Source organism: Panthera tigris, chromosome B1 (assembly GCF_018350195.1).
Source record: "Panthera tigris isolate Pti1 chromosome B1, P.tigris_Pti1_mat1.1, whole genome shotgun sequence".
In the NCBI taxonomy this organism is placed as follows: Eukaryota; Metazoa; Chordata; class Mammalia; order Carnivora; family Felidae; genus Panthera; species Panthera tigris.
Window position 1 is genome coordinate 66,405,095 of NC_056663.1, and position 23,227 is coordinate 66,428,321.

The following is a 23,227-nucleotide window of genomic DNA, read 5'->3' on the forward strand; positions in this document are numbered from 1 at the left end:
AAAAAACCTAATAGTATAAACATAGTTCTTACGTGTGTTCAACAATTGAATAAAATACACATATTAATCATTTATATATCTTGAGTTTCTAAATAGCTTTTCTACGACACACAATTTGCATAGGTAATGAAGGAACTTAAGACTACATAAAAATATGGGCAAAAAATTATTCAAAAAATATGCTTGGGTAAAGTATCATATTTCCAAATTAATCAAATAAAGGTTTAGAAAATTAGATAATTTGCAACATAAATTTTTAATCTGACATCTAAACTCTTGTGTTCTTTCATAATTTTTGGCATAGTTTTAAATGAATATTTCAGTCTGAAAACATTTTTTTCAACTCCTATGTATTACAGGCAGTAAGCACAGACCCTGTGCCAGTTAAATTACACTACGACAAATCACATGACCAGGTATGGGTGTTAAGCTGGGGTACCATGGAAAAGACTTCTCCAACATTGCAAGTAAGTACATTTCAGTATATTTGAGAAAACAATGATTTTTAAACCTTTAGATATATCACTGGATATTTATAACTATTTAGCAATGATATTCTTCCATCTGAGGACTGTACTTTAATCACATCTAGATCTGCATGGAAAAGGCAGGGGGAGATAATACTCAAGTACTTGTTTGGATTGGAAAATACTGTAGGTCATACTTATCAAAGGTTAGATTTATACACAAAAATAATAACCGATGATGACAAAACTGATGCCATTAGGAAGAAAAAAATCATAATTTACCTTTCAGCAATTACCTTCCTCCCTCCAATTTGCATGAGATTTTTTTTGTTTCCATCTCTCTTTCAAAACGTGGCATGGAGATAGAGACTAAGAGAGTTGGACAGTCTCAAGACACATCTCCAATTTTTCCAGAAAGATAGTGTGTTATTATCTGAGCACAGACTCGTTTCTAACTGGGGAATAAGTGGTAGAATCTTTGTGGAATTTGCTTACATTTTAAAGTTGTTTATACAGAACTTAGTAGAGAAAAAAATATATATTTTGACAATGTCTCTTTGGCACAGTCTTTCAATTTTAGGAGTTACAAGTTTAACAGAAAACTGAGAGGGAATGAGAAAGAACATTTGGCCCTGGAAATGTGTTTTTATCTATATCTCAAACTGCCTTGATTATAGCACTGCTGTGAAGATTCCTCTTCTTATAAAGTCCTAAATCATTAACTTTGGCCAGTTTTCACTAAGTATTAAATGCAATTTTTTTTTGGTTTTGTTGTTTTTTTTTTTTTACTTTTTGTCAGTTGTCACTACCAATACTTTAAATGATTCTGAAGTATTTTTAGTTTTACAATATTTAACTTACAAGAGGCAAGTTTACTGAAATGATTTTAAAGGAACTATGAGAATGATGGTTCATTTTATATTTCACTAGAAATATGTGTCATAAGTAACATCTAACATGTAATAGTTATTCAGTTATTTGCTGTAGCAAATGAAATCACCCCAAAATTTGATGTGTTAAACAGAATTAAAGAATGACTTAATGGGGCACCTGGGTGGCTCAGTCGGTTAAGCACCCAACTTTGGCTCAGGTCATGATCTTGTGGTTTGTGGGTTTGAGCCTGCTTTGGATCCTGTGCCTCCCTCTCTCTGCCCCTCACCTGCTCATGCTCTGTCTCTTTCTCTCATTCAAAGGGAAATAAACATAAAACATAATAATAATGACTTATTACTCATAGTTCTGTGGTGCAGCAATCTGGGCAGTTTGTGGGCATGATTAAGAAACACTCAGATGGCTGCACTCATCTGATTACAGTAGCTGGATGGTTCAAAATAGTCTCACTCCCACGTTTGTTATGTGATAGTGGTGATTAGCTGGGTGGCTTGTGTCTCTAGCATGTGCCTGCTCATCCTTTAGACTGGCATCTAGCAGCATGGTGGTTCCAGGTTATAAGACAGTGGAAATTGCAAGGCTAATTAAGATCTAGGTCTTAGAATTCACAAAAAGTCACTTCTACTACAGCTTATTGATCAAAACAAGGCATACTCCATGCCTAGATTCAAGAACATGAAGTAACAAGGCCAATCTTTTGATGGAAAGACTACAGTGTTCATTGTGGACAACTGTTTGATCTATGACAATATGGTAATATCATCTAGTTATTTGATATTTTACTCTTAAATCTTGACAAGACAAAACAGGCCAATATATATTATGTTTTAAAAAAACATTCTTATGAATTATTTTAATTCTATTACCTTCAAAATAAAATAAACACAGCTTATAAAAGTTAATTTCTTTTTCTTTTAAAGCTGTATATATTTTCTTTTTTTATTTATTTTTATACTTTCTTTAAAACTTATTTATTAATTTTGAGAGTGGGAGAGACAGATAGTAAGTGGGGGAGGGCAGAGAGAAAGGGAGGACAGAGGATCCAAAGTGGGCTCTGTGCCAACAGCAGAGAGCCTGATGTGGGGCTCCAATTCATGAACCATGAGATCATGACCTGAGCCAAAGTCAGACACTTAACCAACTGAGCCACCCAGGCACCCTACAAGCTGTATATATTTTCATTCTACTATATTCTTTAGAACTGATTTCTTCCCCTCCCTATTGGTATTTGCTACTTGGATAGATTAATGTTGCAATCCTCAGTGTTGCAATCCTTCCATAAGGCACTTTAGGCAGACTCCTTTAATATCATACAGGAAGGGGGGGAAAGGCTTTATAAAGGTGTTAAGTAACTTCCCACACATTATCCAGCCCTTAAAAAATGGGTTCTTTTTCTCTGGATGTCTAATAAAAAATATGTTAGTAAGATTTAATGATCTTTTTAAGTACTTGCTGGATGGAGGGAAAGGTAAGTTCCACACCTGAAAATATAATACAATATGTAAGAATTCAGAAGTACTATTGAAATAGTACATACCATAAGATTTATTTGCATGAAGTAAAATTTACACACATGCACATACATCTATATAAATCTGTGATAGATTAGATAGATTGATAGATAGACAGGCTGACAGGAAACACAGAGTCTCTGGATCATAAAACAGACCATTTCTTACTCAAGGAGCATATTTGTGTTAATTCTCCAACCCCATTCCCATGGGGTGATGCCATGAGAGATTAATATCACCCTGCCTCAGCACAGTTGCACTAACAAGAGAAGGAGCCTGCAATTATGTGTCTCCAAGTTTTTTTAAGACTGCTGGCACAATAGCCCATCCTCTCCTGTGAAAGATAGACATTATTATTACTCTGGGATGCAAATCTTATCAGGACGGTACCCTGGAATGTCAGTAAGGCTCAAAGGAGTTAAGTCTCTACCTCTCTCTGGAGCAATACACCACCTTTAGCTTCCAAGGCCTTTTTGCTACCCCGTCATCCTTTAACCAACTCTGCCAGTGCCCTCTGCTCAGAAAGACTTGACTCAGGAGAAATGTCAACAGATTAATGTCTTCCAACAAGATTATCAGGAAACATCTGCAAAGGAAATGGGATTTAAGATTTGTTTGAAAGGGGAACAGACTTACCTTTGGAGAAACTGAATTCACCAAACCAGAAATATGAGCAAGGTCTGATTTTTGCTAGAGTGTTCCTGTGGCATGTTGAAAGATTAGACTAGAACTAGAGATATTGATGTCAGGTTGTGATGGCTAGGCAATAACTTTTTGCCCTAATGCAATATATCTTATAATAGTGGCTACTGAAAGCTTAAAGGTGCGAAAGCATTTTTATCAAAGATCTGAAACTCATATATATACTTATACTTTGCGTTTTCATTTGACTATAATTAAATCTATACAACTTTACCAATTATGGAAGCAAAATATATTTTCTGTGATATTTATAATTAATTAATAACAACTAATAAAATTTCATAACTATAGGTACATAAGACAGTGGTTTTCCAATTAGTATTCTCAGATGAATTATCAAAGATTTATTATTGTTATTTTTTTATTTTTTACTATTTTTTTTAAATTTTTTAATGTTTATTTATTTTTGAGAGAGAGAGACAGAGACAGAGTGTGAGCAGGGGAGGGGCAGAGGGAGAGGGAGACAGAATCTGAAGCAGGCTCCAGGCTCTGTGCTATCAGCACAGAACCCGATGTGGGGCTCAAACTCAACACCTGAGCCAAAGTCGGACGCTTAACCGACTGAGCCACCCAGGCGCCCCTCGTTATTTTTTTTTTAAAAGGAAACTATGCCTTATGAAAATTTAGGAAATGCTGTTCTGAAAGTCATGAGTCTGTCATCTACACAGATTTACAATCCATATGTTATGTCTTTTCAAATGCACAATAATTAGAGAGGAAATGTCCCCAGGAAACAACTTGGAATAAAGTCTTTACGTCTTGCTATTGGCCAGGAAGTAGGCTCCAGCCAGATGGGGTGACAGTGGGAGTTGGCAGCTGTAGGTTATTACAGATAGAGAAACAAGCAGCAGGATGCCATTAGGAATGAGCGAAGGATTGTCCCAAGATCTGGCCTGTTGATTAAGGTGCACTGTGGATCAATTTGTGTGTCCTGGCAGTTAGCTCAGTCCTGATATCTGGTAATCCACCTCTTCCTATTCAATTGCAGCAATGAGAAGGATCTAGAACCATCAGGAAACAAAGTCCAGACTAAGAACTAGGGAAAAGTTAGTTAACATACAGTATAGTCTTCTTGGCTTCGGGAGTAGAACCCAGTGATTCATCTCTTACATATAATACCCAGTGCTCATCTTGAATGCCTATCACCCATTTAACCCACCCCACCACCCCACTATCCCTTCAACCCTCAGTTCTCTATATTTAAGAGTGTCTTATGGTTTTGAGGATGTAGGGAAAGGGGAACCTTATTGCACTGTTGGTGGGAATGCAAACTGATGCAGCCACTCTGGAAAACAGTATGGACATTCCTCAAAAACTTAAAAAGAGAACTACTGTACATCCAGCATTTGCACTACCAGAAATTTATCCAAAGGATAGAAAAATGCTGATTTGAAGGGGCACATGCACCCTAATGTTTACAGAAGTGCTATCAACAATAGCCAAATTATGGAAAAAGTCCAATGTCCATCAACTGATGATGAATGGTTAAGATGATGTGGTATATATATATATATATTATATATATATATAATATATATAATATATATATATATATATTATATATATTATATATATATAATGGAATATTACTCAGCAATCAAAAAAATGAAACCTTACCATTTGTAACAATGTGGATGGAACTGGAGAGAATTATGCTGAACAGAGAGGGAGGCACTGTATTTTTACAACCTAGGACTATGCCAAACACAAATGAGATGCTCAGTTATGCTTCATTGGCATAAAATAATTTTCATCAGTAATGTAGGGATACATTATAGTGTTGTTTGACTATTAAATTATGTGATGCCTGTAAACTGCTTAGAACACATACTGGTATATAGCAAGCTCTCCATAAATGTTATTATTGCTGCGATCAGCCTGAAGAAATGAAGAAATGAAGAAAACTTAATTTCTCAGAGAAAAAAAATCAAAAGTGCTATTTACTTTTGTCATATAAACCAAAGGAAAAGACTCCGTTTTAAGGGCGGAAAGTCTACTTAACTTAGGAGAGTCAGTCAATAGTTTAAGAAGTTTAATTTGGTGGCCATATGTAGAAAGGATTTAAAAGGGGAGAAATAAAGGCAGAAAGTGCTTTAAAAGGCTAACACAGAGCAATGATTGTCCAGCAGGAACAGGAAAACATATGGAGGTGTGAGAAATCCGAAGAAAGAACTGATAGAATTTGGTGCATAATGGGATATGAGGAACAAAAGAGCTTAAATGTAGTCATCTTTTCTTGAATGGACTATAAAAGTTTTAAAAACCAATTAACAATGAATAAAAAGAGGAAAAGTCTTTGATAAAAACTTACTTGAACCTGTTATTTTCTTTTTTTTTTAATTTTTTTTTTTAACGTTTATTTATTTTTGAGACAGAGAGAGACAGAGCGTGAACAGGGGAGGGGCAGAGAGAGAGGGAGACAGAGAATCCGAAACAGGCTCCAGACTCTGAGCTGTCAACACAGAGCCCGACGCGGGGCTCGAACTCACAGACCGCGAGATCATGACCTGAGCCGAAGTCGGACACTTAACCGACCGAGCCACCCAGGCGCCCCGAACCTGTTATTTTCAATGTATAGGAGGAAAAAGTTAAATATAATTTCATCTATTCTAACATTATTAAGCGCTAAAATATTATGTGTGATTTGTTTTAGAGTTTTCAGTTTTATTTCCAGCTCTGTTCTATATTAAAAGTTTTCTGTTCATCAGTTATACCTTAACAAAACTGAAGGAAGGAAGGAAGGAAGGAAGGAAGGAAGGAAGGAAAGCTAATAATCTCATTTACATCATATGTATGCTTGTTTTTATTTTTCTCATTATAGCAAGGTTAACATGTTTATAACACAGAAGTTGTTTATAATAATTTTATAATTTAAGCAGAAATTATTCAAGACAAATCTTTTTCTGTTTTTTTCTTTATAAAAACAAATTACTATGTTGAAAATAAGCAAACAATTACAAAATTCCAATTTGCTTAATGATGTACTAATTTTCAGGATGGTAATAAAGAATCTAAGAAACAACTGCTGATTTGTTTCATCTCTAAATAAAGTTAACACTGATACTATTAAGGGAATGCACTGCCAATGTCTAACCATGGCGTGTTCTGTTTAGGTAATAACCTTGGCCAGTGGGAATGTTCCCCATCACACTATTCACACCCAGCCTGTGGGAAAGCAGTTTGACCGAGTGGATGATTTTTTTATCCCCATGACAACACTCATCATCACACATATGAGGTAAGTGCTAAAATGAATGATCAATTTTTGGATTCCTCCTAATTTAGACAGGAAGCCATGGGAAATCATAAAAACTAAAACACCTTTCTGTTATACAACAAATACACACCTGATTTACCTTGTCTCATCTACTTGATGAAATTTTATTTACCAACATTAGTAATGAGTTTCCTGTCATGCATTTCTTTGTAGGCCTAATAAGGAAGTGAATTTTAAAAGATCAGTTGCATTTTTAAATCAATTTTACAGTTAATATTTTTGCAAGCTGTCATTAGAGTCTTCTTATTAGGCTTTTACAAAATGCTGACATTTGAACTCAGCATGATGAAAGAACCACTCTTCTAGAAATCTATTCAATATATTATAATGACATTCTTACACCACGTCTATATAGAAATTACTATAAAAATGTCCATAAGAAATTAATATAAAGCTGTATTAGGAAGTATACAGTAAGTTTAAATAAAATGTTTGAGGTCTACCCTTTGAGAAATACGTTATTGTGCTCCATCTTTGTGTGTACTTACAAGAGGAAGAAAAGTATTAACTTCGAATGACGTCACTCCAAAGTTCCATAGAAGTGGCTTAAATGCTGGATAATATCACAATTTCAGGTACTGTGTATCTTGATAATCTATTTGGAAAACTTTTAAAGTATTGCTTCGCAATGTTAGTGAATTTGAACCTAACTAATAACATTCTGTTTTTCAAGTGAATGAGGTGGAAATGCTCCAGATATGTTATATGAGTCATTATTGATTCTTGTGTATATTTCTCTTGTATTAAATTGGAAATTATCTAAGAATTGGAGCTGTAAGAATTATGAAAGATTATGAAATTCAACTTTCATGAGGAAAAAAAGGGGGATTAATAAATCAGACTTGTGGCTCATAGTCAGACATTACATATAAACTGTCATTTGCACAGTCAAGTATGTTTTCAAAGAGGTTAGCATATTTTTCAAGCAATTGACCATTACTTTCAGAGTGTCTATTATGTACTCAGCAATAAAGTGATTAAAAAATGTAATGGCCTGTCACAATTATTGCATGTTTTGTGGAAAATAAGTAGAACTTATTGAAAATGCAGCATATTTTAAAATTGTTTGTATCAAAGTCATAATTTTTACATTTGACTATAAGCACTGTAATAGTTCAGATACAGAAGAAATCAGCATATTAACCAAAAATGGTACCACTTGAGATGGTACCTAAAAATATTTTTATACACTTGATAAGGATACAACTTCATTTAATTGGCAGTGAGTGTTATGAGTAACAACTATTCCTTTTTTATTTTCAAGTTATTGATGAATTATCACTAATCAATAATTTAATACGTAAAACTTACTTTTATTTACCCCATTTCTTATTATGCATTACTGTATTTAATATACTATTCTGAAATTTGCTTTTTTTCCAAATGCATTAAAGATGGAATTATTTGCAGCAAATTTTCTGTGTCTATAACACTAATCAGGTTAATAGTGTACAGTTCGGGGGTATTTCTTTTCCCCTGCAACCAGTAAATTATTTCATTATGGTAAGATACCTACCAGGCCAAGAGTTTAACTTTGTCTAAATGCTGTAAGTGCTATGTGTATTTCTGGGGTTGTATTTATAATTGACATTCAAGATTGCATTGCACAATTATAGAATTGATACATATGCAGTCAGAACATAACATCTCTTTAGGGTCCTACAACATAGCTAGAGATGGAGCTAATAATTAGAGGAGCATCCTAATAATATGAACACATATAAGGCAAAATTTTATTTGGGTTATTTCTATATATTATGAGAAACACTGGAAAGTGTGCTTGAGGATATTTTAAATCTTTTTCCTTTTAAGGATGCATAGTGAAATGCAAGAGTGTTTTGCTTTATTTATACTAAATTACAATCCTACTTGCATATGGAGTCCCATTTTAATGAATGCAGATGGTCAAATTTTCTACTGCAACTATTCTACTATTCTACTCACTATTCCTATTACTAAAGTGAAGAGTAAGAGTAAAATTTAGCATACATTTCCAAAATCAAAACATTAAACATAAACTATTTTTAACATAATGAGAATTTTTTTTTACATTAGGAAAATCTGACGGATAGACACAATCTTTTCTTCTACCAATTTCATGTAACATATTTTTTCTAATCAAATTTGGCATGTGTTTAAATATGTGTTGCAAAGATTGATCTTTTTATAAATTGTGTTTTTTGGAATGTGAAACTATTTTCTGACTGTTTTGCTTGGTATATATTTCCAGGCTATGCAGAAGGTCTGACCCATAATATGTGTTGGATTAATATGAGTTTCCTTCCTCTGACCCCTCATCACATTAATCTAATTTTCTCTCAGATTGCTACACTCTCACTACAAATAATTTATATCTCCAATGTCTGAAAAGCTCTTGGACAAGTGTCAGGATTTTATATTCTAAGTGCCTAAAAACTGGTAGGCTCCTAATTCACATATCTCATAAGAATGGGAATAAAGAAGAAAATACTACACCATCTCCTAAACCAGAATTTGTACAGTTTTGAGGGAATTATATAGCAATGAGGGAACTGTATTTCTTATGTACCGGATTTCTCAACATCTAACATGATATCAGAGATGCAACAAATACAGCATTAAGAGCACATGAATTCTGTAGAAGTAGTAACAAGTACTTATGTTTCCTGTCAGATAATTTAAGCCTGAATGTCCCAGCAACACCATTTGCCATTGGCTATTGTGACCTTAGCTAGTTTACTTCATTTCATTCTAAGGACTGGAATGAAATAATGTTTAAGTATTATGTTGCCCATAATCATCTTTCAGACTACTCTACTCATAATTTACATTGGTTCAGGGGCTTCCTTGCGAATACGTTCAATTTTGCTAAAAGTCTCTATTTTTTTCCTACTTGGCTTCTTCTCATTTTGTTCTTTTATTTATTCTTTTTCTTTTTTTAGTGTCTATAATTCTCAAGCTTGTTTAATCTAGTGTATAAAGTAAATCAAGACTGAGGAATTTAAGAGAACCAAAACTACTTTATCATTCTATATTAAAAAATAAACTTGTAGTTTAAAATATAATCAGTCAGGGTGCCTGGGTGGCTCAGTTGGTTAAGCGTCCAACTCTTGGTTTTGGCTAAGGTCATCATCTTGCGATTTTGTAGGTTCAAGACCCATGTTGGGCTCTGTGCTGGCAGTGTGGAGCCTGCTTGGGATTTTCTCTCTCCCTGTCTCTGTCTCTGCTCCTTCCCCACTGGTGCTGTCTCTGTCTCTCTCAAAATAAATAAATAAACTTAATAAAAAATTTAAAAAATTCAGTCTTCACAAAATTTAGGAAGATGTTCACTTTTTAAGACAGCTTAATATTCTCAGTACTTTAAAAGTCCTTGAGATTCTAATTTATTTTCCCCCTTTTAACATAAGTATAGTTGACATACAATGTTATATTAGTTTCAAGTGTACAGCATAGTGATTTGACAATTGTCTGTGTTATAAAGTACTCACCATGGTAAGTAGTTACCATCTGTCACCATACATAAATATTACAATGTTATTGACCATATTCTCTGTTTGTACTTCTAAGTCCCCTTCACCTATTTCACTCATCCTGCTTTCTAGCCCCTCCCTCAAAACCACCAGTTTGCTATTTGTATTTATGATTCTGTTTTTGTTTGTTTGTTCACTTATTTTGCTTTTTAGATTCTATATATTAGTGAAATCATTTGATATTTGTCCTTGTCTGTCTTGTTTCACTTAACATAATACCCTCTAGGTCCATCCATGTTGTTGTGAAAAACGTCATTTGTTTTTACGGCAGAGTAATATTCCAATGTGTGTGTGTGTGTGTGTGTGTGTGTGTGTACATATGTTTCACATTTTCTTCACCCATTTTGAATGGCCTGAGGAATTTTCATTTCAAAAAACTAATTTCCATTTTAAAAATATCTGAGAAGGAAGGCCTGGTTCCATCTACTCATTCAGTTTCTCAGCTGAATTCCTTCCCATTCCTTGAGAGACACAGCCTAGGCCACATATAGTTATTCTAAATTTATCTTATAGAGTGACACTTTATTAGAGAAAAATCCCCTTTAGTTTTATGTATTCCTTTTTTATCTGTAGAAATCAGAAGGGTACCTGAGTCCTAGGCCGGGGATAAAACAGATACATCAATGCCATGCTATCTTTGATCTAAATCAAAATGGTCTTTAAACTGTTGACTTCTGTTTACTGGACCAAGCTTGTGTCCTTGCCTTCCACTTTCTTGAATATGAGTGCTTATCCAGAAGATAATAAAGAACTCCAACCAGCGTGCAGCCATTCTTTAAGATATGCATATGTGAGCCCCAGTTGTGAATTCAGTTTATTTTAATGAAACTAAAGTTCCAGGAAGATGAGAGAAGGTGTATTATAATCGTGTTTCCCCAAAGTTCCAACTACTTACTCAACTTCTGAAAGGCTGACTGAAAGTTTGTTTTTAAAATGTTATTAAAATTCTAGCATAGATATTTTTTAATACATTTGAGTGTGAGTTGGTCAATATCCCCCCTCCAACTGTTCAGGGAAAATTTAAATTCCCTGAAAAAAGAAAAAAGAAAAAATTTTTCTTTTTTAATCAAAAGTGCTCTACAAATGTAAAGGAAAATGTTTCATATTGTACTCATAACTTGTACCCAAAGAGCTGAGTTATTATAATATCATTAAATGCAAATAAATATATTTGAATGATATTATAGTTCTACTCTTAATATTTTTATGATTTGGCTAATGCATGGGAGATTTTATAAGTTTTGTACTGATTTTTTAAATTAGAGATTAAAAAGTGATTTAAAACCAAGTTGTTTTTTTTTCCCCAGAAAAATGATTGTATTACAATGGTTGTATTAACTTCAAAGCAACTAAAATTCATAAAGAATGAACATTTACATAATTTATATTGTTAAATTTTTGGTACCATTCTGAAGAGAAAAGAATTTAATGTCAATTTTGTGTTGTAGTATGTGTAAAGATTACAACTTACTGTGCAAGTTTTACTCTAATAAGTATAGAAAACAAAAAAACACAGGTTTGGCAGTGATTTATCAAATTATCATATGTTTTTTTTTTAATTTTCCCTGTAAAGATTCAACGGGTGAGCAGAATTGAAAAAATAAGAGGAGTAGCTAATGAGGTGGAAGATATCTAAGCAATGAGTGACAAAATAATTCCATGGAACTCCCCCTGCCTTTTGAAAGTTCTTCCATAATTTTTCCAAAGAATGATTTATTCTTGGTAGAGGGGTGACTAAAGAGAAAATTACATAGGGGCCAAGGTGGCTCAGAGCAAGGAAACTTGATAAAGCTTAGTGCAAGATACCTAGAAGGCCAGCAACTACAACAAATGCAGGAATTAGCAGAAGTCTTTCTGAGAGCCTTTGACTTGTCATGAATAAAAGTAATTGGAAGATAAGGAAGAAGGTAACAGCTAGATCGTTTCACCTCCATTAAAGGGGCACAACATTTAGGGCTCTAAGAAATTCTTTAAAATTTTCCCTGACCAAAATAATACCTTTGATACAATTTAAAATAGGTGCCACATTGGGATGCCTGGATGGCTCCGGCGGTTAAGCGTCTGACTTAGGCTCAGGTCACGGTCTCACAGCTCTTGGGTTCCAGCCCCACATTGGACTCTGTGCTGATAGCATGGAGCCTACAACCTAGGCCAAGTTCTGTGTCCCCCTCTCTTTCTGTCCCTCCCCTGCTCATGATTTCTCTCTCTCTCAAATAAATAAACATTAAAAAAATTTAAAATAGGTGCTACATGAAGGAAAAAATGTGTATTTACAGCCTAACCCTTATAGGTCTACAAATCACGTGTCTTCCATCTCTTGTCCTCTCTGAAGTTATGACTGCATCTACAGACAAGTTTAATCCCATCTAGTTCAACTGGCACACAGGAGACTTACAGTAAATACAAGAAGGAAGTCATTTCTAGACTATGTGCTACTTCAGGAGTAGTCCTACAGTAGAAAGGGGAGATAGCAACTTCGATGATGCTGTTTGAGATGCTTCGAAAGGCTTGCCTAACCTTAACATCACCCCCAACACCACCATTTGATAATATTGCCTAGAATTTCAAACTCTGTTTCTCCTGTTTCTTTGGGTTATATTTCTCTAGAAATTTACCTTTAAAGTGCTTCTACTTCTTGAGAGGAAAATGGAGTTGTTGGGAAATTTGATAATCTTTCTTACTAGCATGTTACTTTATGGGTTGATTGGTTGATTATGTAGTTTCTTAAAATTAATGTTTGAACTTGGGAGGGTGTGTGTGTGTGTGTGTGTGTGTGTGTGTGTGTTATTTCAATCAATGATTGCATTGATAAACAATAAGATGAATAGAGTATATATAATAGAGAACTTAAAAGCAATAACACCTGAAAATGCCAGTTTCCACATTTTTCTCTTCCTCTGGACCTGACCTACCAAACAAAACAAACAAACAAACAAACAAACAAACAAATAATGTTCCAAAAGTTTCCTTGTAAAACTCCTTCCTTCCTTACCACATACTCCAAGATGATGTCAGTGTCGAATAAATATCTCAAACTGGATAATTCCATGGTTGGTGGACTTCAGTGTTACTCTTCAATTTTGATGGGCTGGAAAGGAAAGGGTAGTTGGAGGTACTGTTTTAGGACCCTCAAAAGTCAAATGAGTATGAAGAGTGTAATGTAAGAGGGTTGCAGTCAAATGTGGAAAAGAGGCTCAGTGCTTATCCAGTTTCGGATCAGTCATAATTCCTGCACAGCCAATGGCTATGGCTCCACTGCAAGAGATGAAGAAAACTGAAATAACAAGTAACGGGCACTATTCTGTGAGTCTGGAGAGAGGTCTATAGCACTCCTTTTCTGTTATAAATTACAGCAAGGAAATGATTAAGAAGGGATTGGAGTTGATTTATGTTTCCTTGAAGCTTCTCCAAGGGAAAAATAAACATTCTGTGAAAGTGAAAGTTAAAGTAAAGTATATCATTCTTCTTCATATTTTATCAAATCTGTTAAAGCAAAATTATATATACGGTTAGCCATTTATCAAGACAACTCTACACTTGTGACTTGATTCATGGATAGGCCAGGTGTAAGGAGATACAATTTTAGCAGTAAAATTGTCTGGTTACACTGAAATCCTAGCACATTAGAAATTGAAAATATCAGTTGGGCAATTCATTTTTAGGAAAAATATAATCTCAGGATGAGAAGCAACAATTAAAATTGTTTTGCAAAATGATTCTTAAAGAGCTCACAAAATCACAGTTCAATGAAGTTCTTTTTTTTTTACTCCATTCATCCTTATATGCTAATTCCTCGCACAAAGAAATAAACTAACAAACTAGAAGGATTCTAAATATCCTAGGAGTGGGAGCTCTTTCTATCTATATTCTCTTACATAGTAAATATCTGAAACATTCATAAAGTCTGAAACCATGGCCTTCTCTTTCCCCAGTGTCTCTGAAATTCTTCATTGCCCTCTCTACTCCACACAAACACACACTCTAGATTGTCAGGACCTTCTGTATCTTGGGATCCTTACATGTACAGAGCCTAGTGCACTATCTGAAAAACATAAGACATTCATAAGTTGCTTATTAAAGTACATATATGTAGATTTATGAGCGTGTCTGAATATACATATACAAATCATTGCTGGAAAATCTTCCAGCATTATTACATGGGTGCAAAGCATCTTCTGCATAAACACTTGACAGCTTTCTTCATCTTATTTTTAAAGAAGTATAAACACACTATACCCTTCAACTTGGATCTGTAATGCTATTTTTATTTTTCATTAAGGTTACTGGATTACCTTTTTACTTTCAACCTTCTTTACCATACTAGTGTGATACACACATGGAGTGTAAAATGCTTAGACAGAAAACCAAGTGGTGTGCTTGCAGCCAAGTGGGATGTGTGTGTGTGTGTGTGTGTGTGCATGTATGTGTGTGTATTCAGTGTGTTATCATCATTATTTCTCGAGTTAGAGAACACAGTCTGCTTCCCTGCTTGGTCTCTGTCCTATATTAACAGGTCTTTGCACTATCTGAACCCTGTGTAAAAATAAATAAATAAATAAATAAATAAGCAGGGCCTAGTGTCCAAAGTGGATGAACCAAGTAGATCAGCATCTCTTTTGGATACATATACACTTAGCTTAGTAGCTCATAATAGCTGTAATTTTTTTTATTGTATAGGGAAACAATATTTGACTTAAAGGGCAAACTGTATTTAAAACATGGGAATCTCATTATTTTAAAAAAGGAGAAGTTTTGTACAGATGTTATTAGTAGACTCCAACTTCTAGGATTTAATAAAGCCCCTAAATAGACTCATTCTATAGAATTTTTAAAGGAAGAAATCAATGGAGCAAGAATAACATGTTATTTAGAAACACTCTACATTGCAGATCTGCCTCTTGAGTTTTATTATGCAAAGAAACATAGCTCTTGCTTCTCTCAGAGATCCTTATGCTAACTCATCAAAGTGTTCAGTAAAACATAGGTCTGTCCATTTGATAGGACCCAGTATTCTTGTTAGGTGACAGCTGTGGGGTATATGCAGCATACTTGTACTTGTTTTTCCTTTGTCACATATGATTTTGAGTTTTGCTGGAAATGGTAAATCTAACTTATTTTACCTTAAATGAGTCAATGATAAAATTACATGGATTGCTCTCTTTGCTTGGTAGTAAAAACAGATTCAGGTAACAATTAAGATTAGTAAATAAACAGGGGCACTTGGGTGGCCCAGTCAGTTAAGCAACCAACTTGGACTCAGGTCCTGATCTTGTGACTTTTGAGTTTGAACCCTGTGTCAAGCTCTGTGCTGACAGCTCAGAGCCTAGAGCCTGTTTTGGATTCTGTGTTTCCTTCTCTTTCTGTTCCTCCTGCGCTCACACTCTGCCTCTCTCTCTCAAAAAAAAAAAAAAATATATATATATATATAAACAATAAAAACATTTAAAAACATTAGTAAATAAACATATAAAAAGTGAAGATATAATGCAATACATTAAGTGAGGGGTAGAGCTCATCCTGAGAATTTAAGTAATTTCTTATGTGAATTTAATATATGCACTCCATGACCATTTCATGCATATATTTAATAGATTATAGTATTTTGAATCAAGCTTATAAAGCATTAACTAGATCTCATAAAATGTGTATACAAAAGAATAATGTATATTGGAGTTTCTAATTCTATCTGAAGTGACTATATTATTATTCTATTGAAGGAAGATGATATCTTTTACCAGAATATCTTATGAATTCATTAATTTTTATTGCTGAAACATTTGATAAAAGTACTAAAACTTTAAATACAAGTATCATAGCATAACAAAAACTCCCTTTTGAATGAAAGACTTACTGTGGCTCAACAAAGCAATACTGTTAAATAAATAATTTTATCTTTGATAATCATGCATAAATTCATAATTACTGTCATAAAACATTTTGGAAATTTTCTGTGAATGTGGCTAAATACTTTTTTATGTATACATCACTTTTCAATTTTGGTTAATTATAAAAACAAAGTTAATTTAAATGTATAATTAGTGGTGGTAGTGGGGGGCTGTCTTTAGATGGACACTGATATTCTCTGTCTACAATGATTTAAGACTGTCAAAACTATTCACTGTGAATCTACCCAAGTTGATATTTTGTGCTGTTTTAATCTAGCTGTATATTTACAGTGAGATAGTGAGATGTTGTCGTACTATGGCTATCCATGTAGGAAAAAGGAACTGGTTGTTGTAAGCCAATCGAATAATTTTAACACAAATGCATTCCTTTTTTTTTCCATTAAATTATCATTCACTTGTTATGTAGCAGTGTACTAGCTCTTGCTTCTCTTTTTTGAAAAAGTAACCATGCCGCAAAATTTCAGGTTTTAGGGTTAAGATTTGGTTCAAGCAAAAGTAAGGTACTTAAGGATATCAGAAGCCTTTAAAATGTACTTTTACAGAAAAACCAACCAAATTAGTAGATATATAGAGAAACTGCTTATTAGGTCTCATCTGTCAACAGTCATAAATGGAAATACTCAACATGACCTCATGAGTAGATTAAGAACACTAGGCAACAAATATCAAACTGCCAGGGTTATATCCTTTGGTATACACACTAGTGTTGTGTAGGTATATAAATCTCACAAAATGTATTGAAATAGCCAACTTCAGAGGAGATAAAAATGACACTTGTCTTAAATGACTTATAAAGCTGCTAGCTGGGTTAGTTATGGTTAAAATGTCTGTGTTTGTTTAGACTGAGGTTAGCTGAATTTTTCTATACTAAGAAAACTTTTCTTATCTTCCATTTTTTTCTTTTATTTGGGGGAGATAATGAACACTTATTGATTTTTTTCTATATTGGCAACTGATTTTCAAGAAAAACTGTATGAAATTACAGTAATTCATTTTTTGTCATAATGTAGAGGCTTACTTTTATGCTTATGTAATTTGCATCCATAAATACAATTTTTAGTTCTTTGAAACGAAAGGGAATCAGAGTTTGCATGTGCTATGAAAGTAGTGGCTGATTTATGTAACTAAGCCAAGAAAATCCTAAAATAACCTAGATTTTTCCCCTGTAATGTAAATCAAGATTATTCATCAACTTTGAGTGATAGAAAATATTTTAATGTTTTTAATTAAAGTGGATATTATTTAAATTCTGTTTAAAAACTTGGCTGCACAAATATGAAATAATAGAATATTTGGAACATCTGAAGAATTTTTATTAAAAAACTGGACAATGTTTATTTAATTAATACATGAAAATAATTTGAAAATAGATTATTAGTTTACATAGGAAGATGATGTTAAAAAATATTTTTAGTAGATCATAGGTACACATATCTTTATGTGGGCTAGACATGTCTTCTAGGATTCCTTGTATATAGCCTTAATTTGTTTGGTAATTTTTGACATCAAAAACCCTTACTTCTGTCCAAATTACTATTCACATTGGAACATAATGGAATATAATTTAGAGAGATTTTTTCGGACACAAATTATTTTTTTACGAAATAAAATCAGAGGGGTGCCAGTGGCTCAGTTGGTGAAACGTTTGACTCAATTTCAGATCAGATCATGATCTCACGGAATCAAGCCCATGTCAAAGCAAGGGGCCTGCTTGGGATTCTCTCTCTCCCTGTCTCCCTGCCCTCCCACTGCTTGCACTCTCTCTCTCTCTCTAAAAATAAATAAACACTACAAAAATAGAATAGAATAGAAATTATTTAGCAACAGTCATTTTGAGATATACATTATATTGATAACTTAATAATGAATGCTTTATTAATAAAGAGATATATCATAGGTATCATCATTATCAGAGACCTTATAAAAAGAGAGGTCACATTAACCTTTTTTTACATTTTTCATTTCCTGACTCAAGTCTGTGCCTTGACAACATCATATAAAGATGTATTGATAATCTTTCTGATACTTTTACCACTTATCTGAATTCAAGTTGATCCATTTACCATCTTTTAAAACTTTTAAATACTTGAAAACACTTTTGGATAACCATAATATGTGGCTTTACAGAAGGCAGATACGTTATATTTAATCTTCCTATTATGAAGTTGTTATTAAAATTTCAAATTCACCAGGGAAATATTTTTCTTTATTGTATTTATACTAGTTAAATATAAACAATATCATTAAATTAAAATGTAAGTCATTCAGGTAAATAATTTAAAGAGATTCACCTTTTTTATTATGATAAACTCATAATGATTTCCTAAAAGTTATGTGAATAAATAAATCAAGAATTTGAATTTTATCAGGAAATAAAGGAATGAAAATATTAAGAAAAAGAAGCCCAGGTACATGGGAAATTTATTAGAAATACAGGAAATACATGACTACCACTTATTCATATTGTCTAGCAGTTTCATGATTAATGTCCAACTTTCCTCTGGTCCTATGTATAACAATCATTTAAAGTGGTTTTCTACAATTTTATTTTAATATAGTAGCAAAGCCTGATTTTCTGAAGTCAAGTGTGAGTTTACTTTATCATTTATATACCCTCAGGTTGCATTGCTTGGTTATAGTTTTGTTCTTATTACTATGGTTATTATATAATATGTTAAGAATAATGAGGAAACATTGAGCACTTATTCTATGCCAGACAATGAGCTCAGAATTTTTATGCACTGCCTCATTTAAAACTAGCAGCTACATAAATTTTTATCCCTATTCTACATATGGTGAATCACTTAACTAATAAGTGTTGGAACCAGCTATAAACTCAGTTGTGTCTAAATTTAGTTTCTTAACACTTAATACATTTTAGTGTTCAAGTCCTTTTTTCACTTTTCAGGTAAATCTTAATGACTGATATCCTCTACAAATTATCTTAAACTTATCTTTAAAACATTCCCTCTCTCTCTTGTATGCACCTGTGCTACAACTAAACTCTCCTCTTCACAGCAAACCTACACCGTATTTTCTCACCTATCTGCATTTATTTGCAGAATGCCTTGTTTCTTCATCATCTGCCCAATAAACCCTTCAGAGCTTATCTCAAAGCCACCTTTGATAAAATTTTTTTATAATTTCCCTAATTGGAGTCCCCTTGGCATTCTGAATTTTCGTTCTCTCTCATTTGTGTTGAGACTCGCACAAGACCTAGGTTGGAAAGTAGCTCTTCAGATCCTTTGGGACCTTTAACACAGTATTTAATTTTGCTTAGATAAGTTTGATTTTCCTCTTCCAAAGGTAAATGATTTCAGAAGGGATAGAGGAAAAAAAATATGATGTGGTGTCTACAGTCCCTACAGATCCCACAGTAATTTTTTGCTGTCTGCTCATGTCTAACTTCATAATGTCTATTTATTAATCTGCTCCTCTCCACTCTCATGACACAGACCTAAGCTGAGCTTCCTTATCTCGCACCTTGCTAATGCAATGAGGTCTTCACTGTTTCTCTTTACTTCTTTTTCTCCCTACTTCAGTTCACTAAACAGAGAACCACTACATCCCTCTTCCTGAATTCCTAGCTGTGATGATATAGTTCTGCACTGGGGAGAAAAAAAATGTTAAAATATTTCCTTTTGCATATAGGTTAAGTCCAAACTACGTTGAACCCACTTCCTTACTGATCGGAACTCCTAGGACTGATCTGCACATACTTTATGGTCCAGCGAATGGACCATACTTTCCTGTTCCCACTTAACCATTCATTTTATCTAAGGGGCTCTCTCTGATTCTGATATAGACCCTCTTAATATATGTCCATCTTCTGGCCAAACTCAAAAACACTCCAATTCATGCAACATTTTCTATTCCTCTGTCAGTTATGCTAGCACTCTCCTCAGAACTTCTTGTTAAGTGCACCAACCTCACCTCAATTGTTAGTTTATTTCATTTATTCTTTCAATACAGCTGAACTGTTCACATGCCAGACATTATTCTAGATTCCAATAGGAAAGTGAATACAAACTTTATCTTATTTTCCTATAGTACAATGTAAATATCACAACAGTTAATAAAAATTAAAAGATATTTTTTAAAAAGAACTCACACTTTGAAATGATAATAATATAGATTCAAATTCAGATGCTACCACTCACTACAGTGCAATTTTAAGCAAATTAAACTTTGTAAAGGACATTTAAAAAAATTGTCTGCTAGGGATATGTGTCTCATCCAGAAATGTTGCTTGTTTCAAATATTAGTTTATCTTTAATTCGCTGGAATGATTTTGTTCACTTACTCCTCCCCCTTCCTCACCTACAACTACACACAATTTATGTCCATATTCAGGTCAACTGACACCTAGTTTTAAAATATTAGTGTTCTTTCTTTTTCTCTTACTAAAGCAATGGAACCCTATGTCGAAGTTGAAGTCTTTATGTAAAAGAAATAAATGTCAACCCAGGTTGACATTAACAGAGATAGGTGGGGGTGGTAGGAGGGGAAAGCCTTACCCACTCACCTTCACTTTCATTTCTTCCCTGCTTTTCTCTGCAGACTCCAGTGGGGTGTGATTCTTCAAAATCTTTTAAAAAAATTTTCTCAAGGTAAATTTTTTAAAAGAAAACTGTCTGCTACAGATTCGCCCTCCCTCTTCTTAGGTCCATGTCTTTTGCATATGTTTATTCACTTACTAACTGAAGAGGAAGAGCACCTGTACAGAGAGATAGACAAATACGTCCCCATAGTCTCTCTGACTATAATAATTAGTTCAGACATAGGCGTGTAACCCACTCAGAACCCATATGTTACAATGAAAAATTTTTCTGGGACTTTCTAGAAAGCAGCTTCTGTTTTTCTGTGTAGGCTGGTCTGGGAGATCTAAAGCATCAGCAGTTCTTTTCATACCATGTGAAGCCCAGACCTGAAATCAAGATAGAAGATGGCAGAACCAATATACAAAGAAAAAATATGGTCTATATTAATATGACTCTAGACCAAATTTCAGCTATGCTTGATCTGGTTCTAGAATTTCTATCTGTATGAATCCCCATATTCTTTTCCTTTTAAAAGGTCTGGAGTGCATATCCTATTACTCACAAAAGAAAGAGTCTAAGAGGAGGCTTCCTCATGTCTAAAATACACCTATTGTAAAGGACATTCACTTCACAGTATTTTGAGTTGGTTGCAAGATCTTGTGCAGTTCTGGGCACACTATAGGTGATTAACAAATGCTATTTTCCTACTGCTTTGGGTTGACAAATTTCTTGTCATGGTGTAGTTACTATAACTATAGCAGTTTTACAAATTAGCACTCAGTAAATATTTGTTAAAAAGTCGTGTACTTAGTAATGTTTCTCTGAATGCCTGTCTGGCATGGTGATTCTGCATAAAAGAGCAAAGGGCAATGAGTCAAGTCCCAGTTTGTAGCTTACTGAAAACTTCTCCATGGCTTTAGTGCTATGGAGATAAGGAGCTGCTATTTATCAACCACTTGTGTAACATCCTAAGAAGATGACTCAGTTTGAAGATATTTGAATCACTTGAGGCAGCTCAAGAGTAACACTGAGACTATAGGGCTTCATTTGTTGAGGTTTTCTCAGCGTCCTTTAAATTACAATGGTTACAGACGAGACCATTGGTTTATTCAATCTGGGCATCTATCTCTATGGTTTGCACGAATCCACATTTCCTCTAAGTGCTAAGAAAAGAAAATTCACTAGGACTTTCCTCAGAGAGAAACTTGTTATTTCATTTAGGATTAGACTGAAACTTGTGACTGAACAAAACCTTGAACGCTGGGAATGTTATAATTCTAAGATTTAGAGAATCTAGTTTGCTTTTTTCCTTTCTCAGGTGGATTTCTTTATAAATCTCCTAGAATGTTTGTTTGAAATTTATATCTTTCATGAAATTCTGAAAATGTTCTAGAGACATTTACTCAGTGATTTTTTTTCTGGTTCAAAGCAATGTGTATTGGAGTGGACATTTCATTAAATGTCTCAGGGTTTTTTTTTTTTAATGTTTTATTCATTTTTTGAGAGAGAGAGAGACAGAGACAGAGTATGAGAGGAGGAGGGGCAGAGAGAGAGGGAGACACAAAATCTGAAGCAGACTCCAGCTTCTGAGCTTTCAACACAGAGCCCACGTGGGGCTTGAACTCACAAACCAGAAGATCATGACCTGAGCAGGTTGGGATGCTTAACTGACTGAGACACCCAGGAGCCCCTAGGTGTCTCAGTTTCAGTTTACTACTAACCTAGTTTATAGCACTATTGACTAATTAGTAAGGTTTATAAGTAAGTTAGAACCCTACCCACCCCATGGCTAATATTTCTCCAAAGAGTGTAATTTTTTTATTGAATTTGTCAAATTATAACACAGCAAAGAAGAGCTTCATCTGTAGTTGATATTCAGTATATTTATTAAATAACTTATAAAGCTCAGGAAGCTTTGGTTTTTTGTTCATTTTAATTTTGAGGTTTATTTTTAAATTTTTTAAGGTTTATTTAGTTTTTTTGGGGGGGGGCAGAGAGAGAGGGAGACACAGAATGCAAAGCAGGCTCCAAGCTCTGAGCTGTCATCACAGAGCCCAGTGCAGGGCTTGAACCCACGAACTGTGAGATCATGACCTGAGCTGGAGTAGGACACTTAACCGACTGAGCCACCCAGGCACCCCTTAATTTTAAGTTTTAATATTGGTGCTATAGAGAAAGCAAATCATAGTCTTCTGCAAACAAGATATAGGAAAAAGTTCAAAACCAAGGATAGTGTGGTTTTGTCTTGATTTGTTTTGTTGTCAATCATGAGGACTGATGATTCACAAAACTGTGGGTAGCTGTATTGAGTGCCTTATCTCTCTCTGGTGAGAAATAGTTTGAGTAAAAACATCCTGTAACAAAGATGGCATAGAAGAAATCTAAATAAATATCTATCAAATGGAATACTGGAGAATTTTTTA

General features: G+C 34.0%; 1 protein-coding gene across 1 annotated transcript in view; it reads left to right on the forward strand.

Moving 5' to 3' along the window:
• The window catches only part of FSTL5 (follistatin like 5), a 791,029-nt gene that overhangs the window by 731,196 nt on the left and 36,606 nt on the right, over nucleotides 1-23,227 (forward strand). The window contains exons 14-15 of the mRNA XM_015538440.2: nucleotides 360-467; nucleotides 6,685-6,809. Coding sequence (XP_015393926.2) covers nucleotides 360-467; nucleotides 6,685-6,809 — 233 coding nt within the window. The remainder of the gene's footprint in view (nucleotides 1-359; nucleotides 468-6,684; nucleotides 6,810-23,227) is intronic.